Genomic DNA, 18,642 nt, shown 5'->3' with positions numbered 1-18,642 from the left:
AAATACCCACAAAAGGAAGTTGTAAGAACCACCGTTGCACATACTGAGCATTCAATATTGTGGAGCCAATCAAGGCATGAAAAACTTCTACAGAAACCTCTGACAATTTGTAAAATGCCCACAAAAGGAAGTTACAGCAAAGGAAAATTACACTTAAATTCAATTACTGTCCAACATTCATCCCCAATTTTACAAAATGTCAATTGCCGCTAACAGCAAAAAAGTATCATATTTGCTAGAAAGCAATATTGTGAATTAATATTCAATGGTTGCTTGGATACTTCTTCTGCAGAAAGGTATCATATTTCCATCAAATCAGTTGTAAATTGTAGTGGTACCTGGTGTTGGATGTTGTCTATGTGGTTTGGCTGCCTGGCTGAGTTGCTGGAAGAAGAAGAAATTTTGAAGGTATCTTTTTTCTATCTGGTTTCAGTTTAAATCTGACAGCCTAAGGACTTCAACTTAAAGGCGCATCTGTGCTTTTAGCAATTAGCCAATTAGCATATCCATTTATTTGGATAGCAAAAACCAATATTGTCGGTTCATCACAATAAATTTATAAAAAAAATATATTTTTTCAATAATTATTTTTAATATTCTTTTGAAATGAATCGAAAAATTATAGTTGAGATTATCAACATGAAAATCCTAATCCTCTTTCTATTACATCAATGTCTATCAACGCTGCAGTCTATTGAACAGCGTGTAAAAAAAAGGAACGTAAACTGGTTGAAGGTTTCATGCGACACCTAGTATTGAATAAATGATCGCAGAAACTTTTGTTGGCTGTCATGTGCACTACGCGGTGGGTCCACCACCACGCAAATTGGGATTTGACCTTGGTAGTTGGTCAAGATTTCATTCTTTCACCAAGTCCACTGACTGATTTTATGTCTTTATGTTGCCTGTCGATCTCTGAATTACATAATATTTAGACAGGATTGCAATTGCATCTCATACAAGCACTAAAAAATTCTTTACAGGACAATTTGGTTTCCAACGTCAGGCTCTGCTCTTGATTTTTTTTTCTGTATTAAGAAATAAAATTTTAAATAACCACATCAAAATATTAATATTCACTAAAATTGTATCCTCAATTTATGATTTGAGTGATGCTCCGAAATAAATTTGTGAATTAGTAAAGTTGGAAGAAAGAAATGAATTTGATATTTAATAACTGTATTTACAATATTTTCGAGTCTATTAATTTATAAGCTCTTCGATCTTATTAATCTTTTTTTTTTTTTTCTGTTTTTTAAACCCTTCAATCTTATTACTCACTTTAAAATTTTCCCTATATTTACAAGAAAAGAAAACTAAGAAAAATATTTGAAATTAGTTTCAACTGACTAACTGCCTAATTGGTTAAATCTCCTCTCCATTGGGTTCTGGCGTTTTTTTGATGAGATCCTCCTATATGCTTCGTGGAATCAATCCAGAATTATGCTGATGCCAATTAGTGCGTCGGTCTTTTTTTAGTGTGAAGGCAAGAGGCACACAGTGAAAACTTCAGTGAGGTAAACGATAATTTTGTGTTGCTGCATTTCTTTTAGTCCGTAAGTTTGTATATTTTACTTTGAGCGCATCAGCTGTTTGATGTAATGCTTATGCGACAAATTAAAAATTATTAAATGAATATCAACTAAAAGTAGACCAACACAAAAACTTCGTAACAATTAAAGTAGATTTATACAATAACTTAAGCTCCATTCTTCAAATTACTAGTGCAAAATATAGAAAATGCTTAAAATAATACCTCAAAAGCATTCACAAAATATATATAGTTAATTAAGTTTATCTTGCATGCCTTTTACTATTTAGTATTGCAATCAACACTCTAATACTCATTTGGTATCCAAGTTGACAACCCATATAAGATTGTTCCTTTCCATCCCAATAGAAGCCATTTCTTATCTTCATCAACAACAAACTCCTTGTGATAAAGCTCTCTCATTGTGCTTTTAATATATTTCTGGATCAGTGAATCCACCGGTAACTGAACAAAACCAGCTCGAAGATTCCTTGCCTGCCACTGCCTATAGGTCTCAGGCCACTCCACTCTATCAGAACCCTCAAAAGCTATTGCATTAATTGCTATTGGACTTAGAAAATTCTTTTCCATATATCGCCTTGTCTTACTCTCTCGAGGAATAGTTGACTCGAAAATATCAAAAAATGAAGATAACTTGGATAAAACTTCCTTAAATCGGGTTGTATAGATCGGCGTACTGTACGAGCCATTAAGGATTCCTTGAATAAAGACACATGGTTTGATCTCCCTTATCATTCTTAGAACTTTATCCCGAGCGCAACTCAGGGAAACTGTCTCATCCGCAACCTTTTCAAGTCGAAACAAGCAATTTACTACTAAAATCTCATCTTTTTCAATCTTAAGATCTTCAATTCTAATGTTCTCCCATTTTGATGCTATACCTTGATATTTGAGACGGATACTAAATCTCTGAGCATATTCTAACAACCGCCTTCCTGTCTCTTCAACTTGTTTGCCTGGGCGAAAACCCTTTTGTGGAAATTCTATGCCAGTTATACGGATTTTTGGCGGTGAACTTCTTAAGCTCGAGAGGCGCTCAAAGAAAGGTGGCCACAGGAATCCCATGTTGATTCCGAAGTCAATTATATGAACCTTTGTGGCATTTTTTGAGACGTTAAGGACTGTTTGGTTAGAAAAGTAATATGATGAACTCAAAAAGGGGCAAATTGTATGATAAATTCGTTTAACCTTCAAATATTCAGTCAGAGATACTTGACTTGACAATAGTTGATCATGGTAGATGTCACTTCCGGTACCAGCCAAGCGTGCCTTGAGTGCATCCACCAAATAATATGCCAAACGTTGGTCGCGGTCTCCCTCGGGGGATGAATGTTTCTTTATTTGCTTGATGAGTTCAGAAGCCCTGCTATAGTCATTAGCAGAAACTGCTTCAGAACAATGAATTAGGAGAGAATGAAGATTTACCAAGCCATCTCCAGTTTTTTTCTTTCCTAATGCCTTCTTACTCCTTATGTCCACCTGATGCTCCGGTGACTCATTTGTCATTTCTTGTGTCACAATTTCACGTGCTGAGATAACCTCTTTCTCATAATCGCTGCCATAGGAAAAGAGAAATTGATCCAAGTTCTCATTTCTTTCTGGCTCATCTGAGAAAACTGCTTGTTGCTTGCTGGCACGCCCCTCTAATAGGTCTGGTTCTCTATCAATACGAGTACTCTTTTTAGTACAGGTCTCGTAACATACGTCTTTCTTCTCGCTGACGTAGTTTGTTTGGGGTTCTTCATTACAATCAATTGTATTTGGCCCTAAACCAACAAACAACTTTTCAATGGTTGGAAGAAATTTTCTTGCTTCTTCAGCACCCTTTTGGACTTGTGTGGCCGGAAAGTTCTTCATAAATAAAGGAGATGTACTTTCATCACAGCTCAAGAGGGGTCTCAAATTACTGTGTGTTGTCACATCATTTTCCGAATCACTTTCAATAGTAATACTGGAACCGGTACTTGTAGTGTTATCATTTTGAGGCGGATGGAATTCGATCCAGGTTGGTGAAAAAGGGTACTCTTTTCCAAGGAGATCATAGAACGATTTCTCAGTTTCTTGAATTGCTGCCTCTTCTTGATATATATTTATATCATCATTTATATCTTCTTCTAACAGAATTTGGCCTATGTAGTTGATTACCGCATTGGATGTGAAATCACAAACCTCTTGGCATTCTGATGTGGGATTCTGGTTTTGGTTGTCACTCGAAAAAGTTGGTGGTATTGTCTGGTAACATTCAAAAACAGCTTGTGGTGCATTCGGTGTATCTAGGACATTATTTGCTTCTTCTTGGGACTTTCCATGGCAAAGCCCTTTTGAAGCCATATGAAACTATGTAGTAGAATTTGTGCTTTCCGAGTTGCAAACTGCCAAGTAACTGTAATTTGCACCAAATTAACTGTTCAGTTTCTTATTGCAGAAAAGACAGTTACAAAGGAAATATTAGAATGAAAAAGATATTATCGAAAGTTTAAAGGTAAAAATAGGAGATCAGTGAATTGGCTATAAAAGAAGTAACTTTCAATTTACCTTTTTTTTTTTCTCAACAAAAAATGGATGACAATAACAACCTTTCTAAGAAAATTACTAATTTACCCTAACGCTGAGCTGCTTGACAAGTAGTTTTAAAGGAAATGAAAATGTTAAATCGTGCTGCGTGCAGTCACTTATATTTAATATTATCTATATGACTTGGAATTGCAAACAGGCACGGCAGCCTCCAATAAATTACGAATCAGGATTACATTCATTTCAGGTCAGTAAAAGTTCATTGAGATTTGTACCAGTTTGGTTTGGGTTGGAATCTTGGGCTGTTTGCATGATTTTTCACATCAATTCTTGTCGTAGTGTACCAAAGAAACTGAACTGAAACATTAAATGAAAAACAAAGAGGAAGAAAAAAATTCTTTTAATGCTTTCTTCTAGATTCCTGGGATAACTTGGGGTATAAATCATTGAGAATTTGAGGTCTGGCTCAGATCTAGATTTGAAGTTTCAGTCAGGGCTGGTATTAGTGTGATTAAAGAATGTGGCTGTTACCTCTTCATTCAGTATTGAGAAAATTGGTTCTGATTAAAATCAAGAGAGGTCATGAGGATATTTCGACTCACATCAAAGTTTTATCACCCCGGAGCAGAAAAATCTTACTAGGAATTAGGGCATGTAATTCTGGCATTACATGTCACATATGATTAAATTTGGAAGGCTCTGTTCTAATTTTGAGGTTTAAGGGGATCCGAATTGTAACAAACTAGTTAGTTGTTGCACTGGTTCCGTTTAGTGTTTTTTGGTGTTAAAGCTAACTATTTTGTAGTCATTAGTACTGGCTTTGGATGGTAAGCAGCTCTTTTTTTTGGAGAATATTATGTAACATTATGCATATATTTCTTTGGTTGTGTTCTTGGGTAGTTGGAGATGGGGCACGGATATCCTTTTGGTTTGACGCATGGATGGGCACACCTTTAGCAGAACAACTGAATCAGACCGAGGCACTTCAATTCCAGAATGTCTCCTTGCAAGATGCGTGGCCCTTGAGAGATGACCTGTGGCCGGTTAGTCAGCATCAACCTGATTTGGAATTCAGTTCTGAAAGGGACGAACTGGTTTGGAGATGGGAGAGCAGTGGGGGCTATACAGCAAAATTAATTTATGTTGTAGTGCTGGGAGGAGCGAAAATAGACTGGAGGTTCAAATACATTTCGAAATGTAAAATGACCCCCACAGTTAAAATTTTTGCAAATCTCACGCTACATGGAAAAATTCTGGGGCACGATGTCATGCATGCAATCTAGGAACATGAACGTGAACTGTGCCGAAATAGTCCTACGGAATCGACACTGCATTTACTTCTTCTGTGCATGCCCATACGCTGTGGAAGTATGAATGAAGATAAGGGAGGAATTTAGTTGTCAGATTATGTGTCCGGGGCTTACAGTGCAAGTCAGAGGAACAGGTGAGAAGTTGCAGTTCCATGGAAAGAAAGGCATGGGCTGCAAATTTTATTTGGGTATGTTGACGTGTATGGAAACAGAGGAGCACGACAATCTTTGGTGATAGTGTGTTGCAGGCCAGTGCTCTATCAGGGAAAATCAGAGTGGAAGCTGCGCTATGGAATAAATTAATATCGCTAGCAAAGTATGCTGACAGGAGTACAGGTAATTAAGTAGTTTAGAGGGATAGGTTGATATCTTCAATTCAATTGTAGTTGAGTAGTATTAGTTAGTGATATGATGTATATGAAGATGATGTTGTACTTTGTGTTTAATAAATTCTTGACAGCCACTGTCAAGCAATTAAAAAAAAGAAGAGAGGATGTAATTGTATAAACTTGTTTAGGGTACCACTTTCAAAAAGAAAAAGAAAGCATCTGACATATCCTTTGTTATGGTAATAAATTAATATGTTAGAAGAATTAATTACCGTACCTCTATCCGTAGTCCCTCTGCACCTCTGCTTTCTCTCTGTTGTGAATATAGAGAACACTTCCAACCTCTCTTCTTCTATCTACCTCTCTGCTTTCTCTCTTCAAACGGTGGGAATGAATTTTAGGAAAAATCAATTAAGACGGAAGGAGCTTCATACAGGTGGTCATCATTTATTTCATATGACAATTCAAAGAAAAGGAAATATGAAAGCAACATATTCTTTGTCGCCTGCTTAATATCACATATTATGCTGAAGAGTCAAGACCTTGTCCAAAACATTTTCCAGCTACATCTAGTTTGGTATTCCATTGCTCTCATTATGATGATTGGTGTGGCGGGTTTAACAGAATGTCTTAAGTCCGTTATGGAATGGAAGAAGATTACGTGGGTGACATGACTATTTAGTCCCAAAATGTTTAAAACAAAACAAAATGAAAAATTATTTAAAGAAAATCTATGTGATTATATTTATTTTTTGTGAGGTGTGAAAAAAATTCAAATTAACACAAACAAATTATAAATTATATGTAGCTACATAAATATTTAACTAACAGACGACACATTAAAAGATTATAAATAAACAAGTAATAATCTACAGGTTGTCATATAATAAACAATGACTGTCACAAAAATCAAAATAAGTCATTGGTTAATAACTTTTGACTGTCATAAAAATAGATAGAAGTCATTGCTCGTCTTTTCCAATAACAAGACGATATTTTTGTTTTCTTCTCAAACCCTAATGTTATCTACAATTCACAATCCTTTTTACTAAATCTCAAATTCAGAAATCACAATTTATCATAGTAATTAGCAGATGATTTCTATCTATTCGAACAAAGAAAGCAGCTAGAGATAACGATGATGCGGTACTGAGGTGTCCGGGTATGGAAGAAAGATCAACTCAAACTTCGTACAAGGAAGATTCCACACCCATGCGCCGCCTCCTGCTCCACTCTAGCTAGTTGATTCTATTCTAGCCACCCAACAAGTGGAACGTAAATGGAACGAGCGACGACAGACTTCGAGCGAACTCCACGAGTGTGCCAAAAAATAATTTATTAGTTATAATAAAATTATAACTAAATGCATTATAAACAAATTAGCACAAATTTAATTATAAAAAATTATAACAAATTATAAAAAATTATAAAACATTAAAACAAATAAAAATATAAGTTTAAAACATAAAAATATATAAGTTTAACATATAACATAAATATTTATAAAATAAAAATATATAAATTTATAACATAAAAATATAGAACAAAAGATTTATAACAAAATATGCTCTCAGTTTTAAAATAAAAGGTTAATAACCAGACCACCCCAATAGGGGCCGGCCTGGTGTTGGGATCTGACCGCCCTTCGTAAGGATGGTTTGGTGCTCAGAGTGGACAGCTTCTCATTCGAGCGGTCAAGAAAATTACTTCAAACATGAGGGTAGATTTGATAATTCTTTTTTTTAAGAGCATTAATAATAATCTCGGTATTTATAACCTATTTATAACTTTTTACTTATTATCGCATCCTGTGACTGTGAGATATCTCAAAGTTTGAGCCTCATATTTTTTTTCTTTTTTTATTAATAAATATTTCTTTCAAAAAAAAAAAAAGTTGGGGTCACAGATTGTCTGTGCGGATCTCAGTATTTGAGTCTGCGGACTGACTTTACGGCCTGAGTAAAACTCGAATTCCTCAAAGGTGTTTTTTTTTTTATGCTATTAATAAAATTTTTGGCTTCAATCTTATTGCTAACTTTCGGATTTTCCTATATTTTATAGGGAGAAAAAAATATGAAAATATTTGAAATTAGTTTCAACATATGTTGCTTGAATACGGATACGATACGGATATATCAATACGATAATTTTTAAGAATCAAGGATACAATACGTCTATTATATATATTATTTTTATAATTTTAGTTATATTATTAATTCTTATTATATAAATTAAATATTAAAATACAAAACTATAGCTAAGTATACATTATATACAATAGATACTGTCTTCTAACAACCTATAGGAAATGGCGTAATGGTAATGTAGTATGGACATGCTACCATAGAGCTACGTTCGATTCTCCTTACCGATTTTTTTATTTATATCCAAAAATTAAATCAAATTACAAAAAATAACCGAAGCACTGTGGTTATCCAATAACCGGATTTGGGATAAATGTCCGGTTATCCAATAACCGAACTCAAGAAATATAACCGGTTATTCACTAACCGGAAAGTTTTTTTTTTTTTTTTAAAAAAAAAACAGAAATTTCGAATTTATTTTATTTTTTATATTAAAATATTAGAAATGTTGAATATATTTCTTTAAAAATAGATGAAATACAATATAATTTGATTTATTAGAAAGACTGCAACAAATAACCCGGATCAATATTTTTCAGGCTGGATTTTTCGCGGCTGTAAGAAAAATTAATATATTTCTCTATGTGCTATTGGAAAAAAATAAAAATGCTTAGATTCTGAGTTATTGATCCCGGTTCAAAAGTCACTTCTAGGTAATCTAGAAAATATTGTGATCCATCTAGTAAATTTAATTAATAAAAAGTTGTTTCTATTTTGAGAATTCTTTTTGAAAAACAATTATTAAATAAATTAAAGTTTTTATTTTTTTTTCAAAAATAGAAACAACTTTTTATTAATTAAATGTACTAGATGGATCACAATATTTTTTAGATTACCTAGAAGTGACTTTTGAACCGGGATCAATAACTCAGAATCTGAGCATTTTTATTTTTTTCCAATAGCACATAAAGAAATATATTAATTTTTCTTACAGCCGCGAAAAATCCGACCTGAAAAATATTGATTCGGGTTATTTGTTGCAGTCTTTCTAATAAATCAAATTATATTGTATTTCATCTATTTTTAAAGAAATATATTCAACATTTCTAATATTTTAATATAAAAAAAAATTCGAAATTTCTGTTTAAAAAAAAAAAAAATTACTTTCCGGTTAGTGATTAACCGGTTTAAAAAAAAAAAAAACTTTCCGGTTAGTGAATAACCGGTTATATTTCTTGAGTTCGGTTATTGGATAACCGGACATTTATCCCAAATCCGGTTATTGGATAACCGGATTGGGTAGTTTTCGAAATTCAACGGTGCTTCGGTTATTTTTTGTAATTTGATTTAATTTTTGGATATAAATAAAAAAATCGGTTCTCCTTAGCATAAAAAACATTTGGTTTTTTCACGGTTCATGGTGGACCAGGCGCTGCGAGGATTGCATGCGCAGTTCACAGTGGACCAGGCATATCCCAGATGTATCTAGACGTGTCAAAGGCGCATCCCAGCGAGTCAATCCGTATCGGAGACAGTATCAAAATAATAAGAATACGCCACATAATTAAACCAATACGCTAGCTGACGTATCCAATATGTATTGGACGCGTATCGGTATGCGATACGTGTCCGATATGAGTACGGAGCATATATTGAAGTATCCGAGTAAGATATGTTTCAACTGACTAACTGCTGTAGGAACTTCAAGAAACGGGGGCGGAGTGTGAAAAGAGCGAAAAAAAGAGCAACAACCAAGTGATATTTGGGCGATCAAAACCCTAGACGTCGTCGTTGCTCCTCTTTTCTTCTTTAGTTCGTTCTTCTCACTCTTCTAGATCTCACATTTGACATATCTCCTCCTTCTCGGCTCTACTTTCTTGAGCAAAGAGAAGAATGAGAGAGAGTGGAGGGACCGGAGCCGAGTGGATTTGATTGAAATCGAAAGTACGGTATCGTCGGAGCTCGGAATATTGAATCTCTACGCCCTCTCGATCGAAGCGCAGGTAAGTAGATCCAGACGTCGAAGTGAAAAGGTGGTCTAAAGAGTGGATCTGATCGTAGAGAGCGATAGGGTTTAAGGTACGTAATAGAGTAATTATGAGTATATATAAGTGAGATTAGAATATTAGAGTTACTTTGAGTAATTTTGTGAGAATAAAGATTCGATTTTGTATTGGGGGTCATTTGACTCGTTGTAAGTTCGTTTTTCTTATCAATGAAATTGTTAGTTGGCACTTAAAGCCACTCATCTTAATAAAAAAAAATGACTAACTGCCTAATTGGCCAAATCTCCTCTCCATTTGGTTGTCTTTTCCTCCATTTGTCTGCTGTGGACCTTAATCGTCAGTTTTCTGTGTCTTTTTTATGAGATCCTCCTAGATGCTTCTCGGAAGCAATCCAGAATTATGGTGATGCCAATTAGTGCGCCGGTATTTTCTTGGGTGTGAGTGAAGGCAAGAGGCACAATGAAACCTTCAGTGAGGTAAACAATAATTTTGTGTTGCTGCATATCTTTTAATCCGTAAGTTTGTATATTTTACTTTGTACGCATAAGCTGTACGTTTGATGTAATGCTTATGCGACAAATTAAAAATTATTAAATGAACTATGGATATCAACTAAAAGTAGATCAACAAAGAAACACTGTAACAATTAAAGTATATTTATACAATAACTTAAAACTCCATTCTTCAAATTACCAGTGCAAAAGATAGAAAATGCTTAAAATGATACATCAAAAGCATTCACAAAATATAGCTAAGTTTATCTTGCATGCCTTTTATTATTTAGTATTGCGATCAACGCTCTAATCTGTTACCAAGCTTTCCAAAAAAAAAAACAGCACTCTAATACTGAATTACTGATCATTTGGTTTCCACGTTGACAACCCATATAAGATTGTTCCTTTCCATCCCAATAGAAGCCATTTGTTATCTTCATCAACAACAAACTCCTTGTGATAAAGCTCTCTCATTGTGCTTTTAATATATTTCTGGATCAGCGAATTCACCGGTAACTGAACAAAACCAGCCCGAAGATTCCTTGCCTGCCACTGCCTATAGGTCTCAGCCCACTCCACTCTCTCGGAACCCTCAAAAGCTATTGCGTTAATTGCTACTGGACTTAGAAAATTCTTTTCGATATATCGCCTTGCCTCACTCTCTCGAGGCATAGTTGACTCGAAAATATCAAAAAATGAAGATAACTTGGATAAAACTTCCTTAAATCTGGTTGTATAGACCGGCGTACTGTATGAGCCATTGAGGATTCCTTGAATAAAGACACATGGTTTGATCTCCCTTATCATTCTTAGAAATTTATCCCGAGCGCAACTCATGGAAACTGTCTCATCCGCAAGCTTTTCAAGTCGACACAAGCAATTTACTAATAAAATCTCATCTTTTTCAATCTTAAGATCTTCTATTGTAATGTTCTCCCATTTTGATGCTATACCTTGATATTTGAGACGGATATTAAATCTTTGAGCATATTCTAACAACCGCCTTCCCGTCTCTTCAACTTGTTTGCCTGGGCGGAAACCCTTTTGTGGAAATTCTATGCCAGTTAAACGGATTTTGGGCGGTGAACTTCTTAAGCTCGAGAGGCGCTCAAAGAAAGATGGCCACAAGAATCCCATGTTGATTCCAAAGTCAATTATATGAACCTTTGTGGCATTTTTTGAGACGTTAAGGACTGTTTGGTTAGAAAAGTAATATGATGCCCTCAAAAATGGGCAAATTGTATAATAAATTCGTTTAACCTTCAAAAATTCAGTCTGAGATACTTGACTTGACAATAGTTGATCATGGTAGATGTCACTTCCAGTACCAGCCAAGCGTGCCTTCAGTGCATCAACCATATAATATGCCAAACGTTGGTCACAGTCTCCCTCGGGGGATGAGTGTTTCTTTATTTGTTTGATAAGTTCAGAAACCCTGCTATAGTCAGCAGCAGAAATTGCTTCAGAACAATGAATTAGGAGGGATTGAAGATTTACCAAGCCATCTCCTGTGTTTTTCTTTTCTAATGCCTTCTTACTCCTTATGTCCACCTGATGCTCCGGTGACTCATTTTTCATTTCTTGTTTCATAATTTCATGTGCAGAGATAACCTCTTTCTCATAATCGCTGCCATAAGAAAAGAGAAATTGATCCAAGTTCTCATTTCTTTCTGGCTCAACTGAGGAAACTGCTTGTTGCTTGCTGGCTCGCCCCTCTGATAGGTCTGGTTCTCTATCAATACGAGTACTCTTTTTAGTACAGATATTGTAACATACGTCTTTGTTTTCGCTGACGTAGTTTGTTTGGGGTTCTTCATTACAATCAATTGTATTTGGCCCTAAATCAACAAACAACTTTTCAATGGTTGGAAGAAATTTTCTTGCTTCTTCAGCACCCTTTTGGACTTGTGTGGCTGGAAAGTTCTTCATAAATAAAGCAGATGTACTTGTAGTGTTACTGTGTGTTGTCACATCATTTTCCGAATCACTTTCAATAGTATTACTGGAACCAGTACTTGTAGTGTTATCATTTTGAGGCGGATGGAATTTGATCCAGGTAGGTGTAAAAGGGTACTCATTTCCAAGGAGATCATAGAATGATTTCTCAGTTTCTTGAATTGCTGCCTCTTCTTGATATATATTTATATCATCATTTATATCTTCTTCTAACAGAATTTGGCCTATGTAGTTGATTACTGCATTGGATGTGAAATCACAAACCTCTTGGCATTCTGATGTGGGATTCTGGTTTTCGTTGTCACTCAAAAAAGTTGGTGGTATTGTCTGGTAATATTCAGAAACAGCTTGTGGTGCATTCGGTGTATCTAGGACATTAGTCCCTTCTTCTAGGGACTTTCCATGGCAAAGCCCTTTTGAAGCCATATGAAACTATGTAGTAGACTTTGTTCTTTCCGAGTGGCAAACTGCAATTTGCATCAAATTAATTGTTCAATTTCTTATTTCAGAAAAGACACTTACAAAGGAAATATTAGAATAAAAAATATATATAAATCCAAAGTCATAAGGTAAAAATAGGAGATGAGTGAATTGGCTATAAAAATAATTAACTTATAAATTATTTGTTTATTTTCTCTTTTACTTGTAACAAAAAATGGATGAGAAGAACAACATTTCTATGAAATTTACTAATTTACCCTAACCCTGAGCTGCTTGACAAGTAGTTTTGTAGGAACCAGAAATGTTCAATTGTGCAGTCACTGATATTTAATACTATCTATATGACTTGGAATTGCAAATAGGCACGACAACCTCCAATAAATTATGAACCAGGATTACATTCATTTCAGGTCAGTAGAAGTTCATTGAGATTTGTACCAGTTGGGTTTGGGTTAGAATCTTAGGCTGTTTGCATGATTTTTCACATCAATTCACGTCATAGTGTACCAAAGAAACTGAACCGAAACATTAAAATGAAAAACAATGAGGAAGAAGAAAATTCATTAGCAGAACAAAACTGTAAAGATGAGGTCCATATATAGAGCCGTACCTCTATCCGTAGTCTCTCTGCAGCTCTGCTTTCTCTCTGTTGTGAATACAGAGAACACTTCCTTGTATGGGACGACCTCTCTTCTTCTTCTATCCACCTCTCTGCTTTCTCTCTGCAAATGGTGGGAATGAGTAGTAGGAAAAATCAATCAAGACGGAAGGAGCTTCATACAGGTGGTCATCATTTATTTACATAGGACAATTCAGAGAAAAGGAAATATGAAAGCAACATATTTTTTGTCGCCAGCTTAATATCAGATATTATCCTCAATAGTCAAGACCTTGTCCAAATCATATTAAAGCTATATCAAGTTTGGTATTCCATTGCTCTCATTATGACGATTGGTGTGGCGGGTTTAACATAATGTCTTGAGCAAGTTATGGAATGGAAGAAGATCACGTGACATTACTATTTAGCCCCAAAAATGTTTAAAACAAAACTTGAGGAAAAATTATTTTACGAAAATCTCTGCGCTTATATTTATTTGTCGTGAGGTGTGAAAACAATTTCAAATTTAACACAAATACATTATAAATTATATATGGCCGCATAAATATTTAACAGACAACACACTAAAAGATTGTAAATAAACAAGTAATAATCATCTGCAGGTTATCATATAATAAACAATGATCGTCACATAAATCAAAATGAATCACTGGTGAAAATATTATCACCTTATAACTATTGAATGTTACGTTCTAGCGAGTATGATGTAGATTAATTATGAATTAAAAACTAAAAAAGAAGAATCAACAACAATACTCACTTAATTAATGCTGCTAATTAAGCCAGTCATGTAATAATGAATAAGTTGTCACAATTGACATATGATCGAATCAACAACCAAAATTTGGTATAACAACTACAACATATATTGTTTGAAGATGGTTAATTGTTGTTAGAAAAAGGAAAAATTGATTATACTACGATATGATCTAGAGCACTCGTCTTTGCCAATAACAAGACGAGATTTTTGTTTTCTTCTCAAACCCTGATGTTATCTACAATTCACAATCCTTTTTACTAAATCTCAAATTCATAAATCACAATTTATCATAGTAATTAGTAGATGATCTCTAGTCTATGGGTCTTTCATAATCTGGATTTATGCACGTTCAATCGATACAAACTTTGCATCATTTGACTTTCTAATTTTATGAAGCAATTTTCTAGTTGGATTTCACTCTTTAAATTTTAAATGGCTGGAGAGAGGTTAAGAATTTTTATCCCATTAAATTAAAGCTGGAGAAACTCCAGTGCAATGAAGCACTCTCAACACTGAAAATTAATTTTTACAAATCTTTTTCAATTTCACAGCACAGTTTAAAAGAACTAACGGGCCGAGCCCATTTCTCCACCGACTGTTTTCTCTGAAATCAAACGGGCCAAGAGAATCTTTCATTTTAGCAATTTACTTTGCTAACCAAAGAGAAAGAGATATCCTCTGAGGCTCTGACTCGTTTGTCGCTATTTGAAATGAAAAAATAAGAAAATAATAATTCGCGGCTAGCCTGCTGCTCTACTCGAAGTTTCAAATTGCTCCTCAAACAAAAAATTAAAAAAAAAGGTAGAAATCTCTCAGGTCTCTCTTTCCAAGTCGAATCTCTGAAAACTAAAGCAGTCTCGTTCTTAATTTTCACGGTCTCAATTTGATTGGAGCATTTTCAATAACTTTCAATTTAATTTGTACTTATTTGATTTCTTAAATGTGAATTTGTCTTGTTGATTAGTAGAAGTGTAGAACAATAAAACTTGTTAATGAAAAATAAGGATAAATTTACTTGAATTTACTTGAACCCTAATTTGTAAATTTACTTGAATTCTTGAAATAATTAAATACTTGAATTACTTGAACCCTAATTTACTTGAATTGATTGAATTAGGATAAATTAACTTGAATCCTAATTTACTCGAATTACTTATTTTTTATACAGTACCTAATTAGTTAATAGTTTTGAACATGCATAGTAAACTATTTGAATCCCGTTTTTTGCCTCTTATAAAAATTCTACATCCGTTCCTGATTAGATTGACGTTTTGATTCAAACATAAATAATTGCACGGTATAGATCAACTAGCATCCTCCTATAAAAGAATAACAGAGACTTCACAAGCTATGTGTTGTCAATACACATCTTTTTTGTTATAAAGAAAACAATCTAGGAGCACCTAGCTATCCCCGTAACCTTTATCATTTTTTTCCCCAGTCATTAACTACTTCAGTAACTACTAACTATCTAGGGAGACTACTTACAATTTGAGAACTGTTTAATATTTGAAAGATTTTACAACTGACGCGCGCAAGTATTCATATATAACACATCAAGTATTCGTACCTAAGATATCAAGTATTTTAAAAAAAATTGACACATCACTTAGCCATCTTTTACACATTTTTAGAGGTGGTTTTTTTTCTCTGTTCAATCTAACCAATATTTCTGACGATCTGTGAGGAATTTTGAAAATTTAAAATCATGAACATTTTCTACACAATTTTCTCTTTCAAATGAGATCTATAATGACATACTTTCGAGTTGTCTGTTGCACAAGTATTCATATCTCGTAACGCAAGTATTCATCCTCGTCGTGCAAGTGTAAATAAAAAAAAAGCTAAACACAACACTCATCCATCTTTTACACGTTTTTAGAGGTGGTTTTTTTCCTCTGTTCAATCTAACCAATATTTATGACGATCTGTGAGGAATTTTGCAAATCTAAAACCACGAATGTTTTCTATACAATTTTATCTTTCAAATGAGATTCATGATGACATACTTTCGAGTTGTCTATTGTACAAGTATTTATATCTTGTCACGCAAGTATTCATAACTAATCGAAAAGGTATTTATTCTCGTCGTGCAAGTATAAATAAAAAAGCTGGACAAATCACTCATCCATATTTTACACGTTTTTAGATGTAATTTTTTTTCTTCGTTCAATCTAACCAATATTTTTAACGATATGTGAGAAAATTAGCAAATCTAAAACCACGAATATTTTCTACACAATTTTATTTTTCAAATGATATCAATGATGACATACTTTCAAGTTGTCTGTTGCATAAGTATTTATCTCTCGTCATGCTAGTATTCATCATCGCCTTACAAGTATAAATAAAAAAACTGGACACATCACTCATCCATCTTTTACACATTTTTAGATGTAATTTTTTTTCTTCGTTCAATCTAAATAGTATTTCTGACGATCTGTGAGAAATTTTGCAAATTTAAAACGATAAACATTTTCTACACAATTTTATCTTTCAAATGATATACATGATAACATATTTTCGAGTTGTCTGTTGCACAAATATTTGTATCTCGTCACACAAGTATTCCTCATTGAGAAAGTACTCATCTCCATTGTGCAAATGGGAGATGCGGAGGTGGGAGAGAGAGGTAGAGGCAGAGGTGAGGTGGGAGAAGCAGAGGTGGGAGAAGGGGGCGGAGGCGGAGATGGGAGAGACGAAGGTGGGCGAGGGAGACGGAGGTGGGGGGTGGGAGAGGAAGGCATGGATGGAGGTGGGAGGTAGATGTGGAAAAGAGAGGTGGAGGTGGGAGAGGAAGAGGGAAAGAGGAAAAAAATAAAAGTAGTTAGAATTTGTAGTTATAGTTAAAAAATAAAGCTAGTTAGTTGGAGGAAAAAATAGAAGAAGGATAGGTGAGGGAAGATATATTTACCCTAAAAAAAATACTACATTTTCAGTTTACTTTGATAGCTGTTCGGTGATTTCTAAATATTAATATTTTAAGCTCTTAATTATGTCATAAGAAAATAAAAGATTACCATAATTTTTTATGCGAATGGAGGAAGTAATAGAGATAATTAAGACATTAATACATAATGGTCCATTTTATTTTATTATTGGAATGGTAGTACGCGTTTTGATGGCAAAATGGCGCCGGAGTAAGAAGCGGAGAGCCATGAACTGGAGAGCACCAGTTAAGAAGACCAGGGTTTTTTATGGAAATCTAATTATATGATGACTTCTTCCGGTTTAAAAGATTTTAATTAGTCCCGCTACTGGAAATAAAATAACTATATATCATTTATAAAGCCTATGCGAAAGAGAGCTTCAACGGGATGACTAAAGCAGGCATGATCTTATCTGCGCGGTCTGCATGTTCATTTGAAACAGGTTCCGTGTAATCTAGATCGAGTTTGTTGTTCATTAGTAACAGGTCTGGGTTATAGCTAAGTCGCTAAAGAGAATATTCTAGGCTTAGAGTTGGGTACTCTTCTAAGTCGCTAAAGAAGAATATCTAGGCTTAGAATTTACCAGGTCTAGTCATCCAAATTATTTTGACTTGAATAGCACAGCAGAATGTTTAAATTAATGGTTTTGAGTTGGAATTTGACATGCCGGTAAAAAGATCAAGAGAAATTTTTATATGTTCTCATTGTAATTTTATAATTTATATATTTATCCATAAAAAAAAATCTAAATTAACTATTTTTAAGATGAGGATTCAAATGTAATTTATTTTGTCTTCATCATATATTCATTTTTTAAATGTTAATAAATTAAAATTTAATCTCAAATAGCAAAATAAAACCGTTAAATTTGATCTTAGAGTAAGGCTTAAGACGATGCACTGATAGGCTTAGTTGAAGTAGCACCGTAGCCAACTTGAAATGCTAATATGCTATGCGTAGCATAGAGGGCCTCCGTGTAACGGCTCAATATTTGAGTTTTGAAAATCCTAACGGTCGATCCGAACCGTTCAAAATTATCTCCATATGAATATGTACTTGCAAATCAAATTTTACATTTTTTAGAATATTTTTACTATTTTTTTAGATAGGTAGAAAATCACTTGATCTAGAAATTATGTACCATTCAGAAGCAAATTCTACACCCCAATTAGGCTAAAAAATGTATGTATGTGGATTTATTAATTGAATGCTGCGTTTGTGCAACGGTGCATCTTGTGGATATTTCTTTGTTGTAGAGGTACAACTAAGGTCCTGTTCGGCAGCTCTATTGGGAATAAGAAAAAAAAAATTTGAACTGAAAGTTACTAATTACGTGGAAAAAAAAAATTCAATCTGAGTGAATTTTTTTTTTTCACGTGAACAACAATTTTCTTTTTATTGCCGAACAAGGCCTAAAAGATTACAACTTCCAAGGAAGTTGGTATGTTTTAGTTTAAGTTTATTTTTGTACAGGTCATAATTAAAATCATACCAGTAAAAGTACCGAAATTTTTAAAAATATCATTTTCGGAAAATTAATAAACCAAAACACCCTTTTCGAAATTTTTTATTAAAAACAGCATGGCCGCTTCTGTGGAAAGCGGCCACATACAATCGGGCCGCTTTGGAGGACAGCGGCCACTGGAA

The 18,642-nt window shown here is 34.1% G+C and overlaps 1 protein-coding gene across 7 annotated transcripts; it reads right to left on the bottom strand.

The window, feature by feature from the left end:
* Positions 1 to 1,649: 1,649 nt before the first annotated feature.
* Positions 1,650 to 13,486, bottom strand: LOC144559119 (scarecrow-like protein 14). 7 transcript variants are annotated; one of them, XM_078308089.1, is made up of 3 exons: positions 13,373 to 13,486; positions 13,297 to 13,328; positions 1,650 to 3,935 (listed from the first exon to the last, which is right to left on the bottom strand). In XM_078308089.1, exon 3 carries the CDS (start codon positions 3,881 to 3,883, stop codon positions 1,838 to 1,840), a length of 2,046 nt encoding a protein of 681 aa, XP_078164215.1. In that variant the 5' UTR covers positions 3,884 to 3,935; positions 13,297 to 13,328; positions 13,373 to 13,486; the 3' UTR covers positions 1,650 to 1,837. The 7 variants fall into 7 exon arrangements, with proteins under 7 accessions (XP_078164215.1, XP_078164207.1, XP_078164252.1 ...); XM_078308081.1 differs by lacking the exon at positions 13,297 to 13,328 and adding an exon at positions 5,983 to 6,014 and having other exon boundaries at positions 13,373 to 13,471; XM_078308126.1 differs by lacking the exons at positions 13,297 to 13,328; positions 13,373 to 13,486 and adding an exon at positions 5,983 to 6,124 and having other exon boundaries at positions 1,650 to 3,013; positions 3,071 to 3,935.
* Between the last annotated feature and the right edge of the window lie 5,156 nt (positions 13,487 to 18,642).

The sequence above is a fragment of the Carex rostrata genome, chromosome 1 (genome assembly GCF_964058835.1).
Source record: "Carex rostrata chromosome 1, lpCarRost1.2, whole genome shotgun sequence".
Lineage (NCBI taxonomy): Eukaryota > Viridiplantae > Streptophyta > Magnoliopsida > Poales > Cyperaceae > Carex > Carex rostrata.
Note: the sequence above shows the minus strand (reverse complement) of the source record. Positions and strands in the feature narration are given on the sequence as shown.

Excerpts from the sequence above, each read along its gene's own strand:
- LOC144559119 (XM_078308089.1), bottom strand. The coding sequence starts at position 3,883 with ATGGCTTCAAAAGGGCTTTGCCATGGAAAGTCCCAAGAAGAAGCAAAT.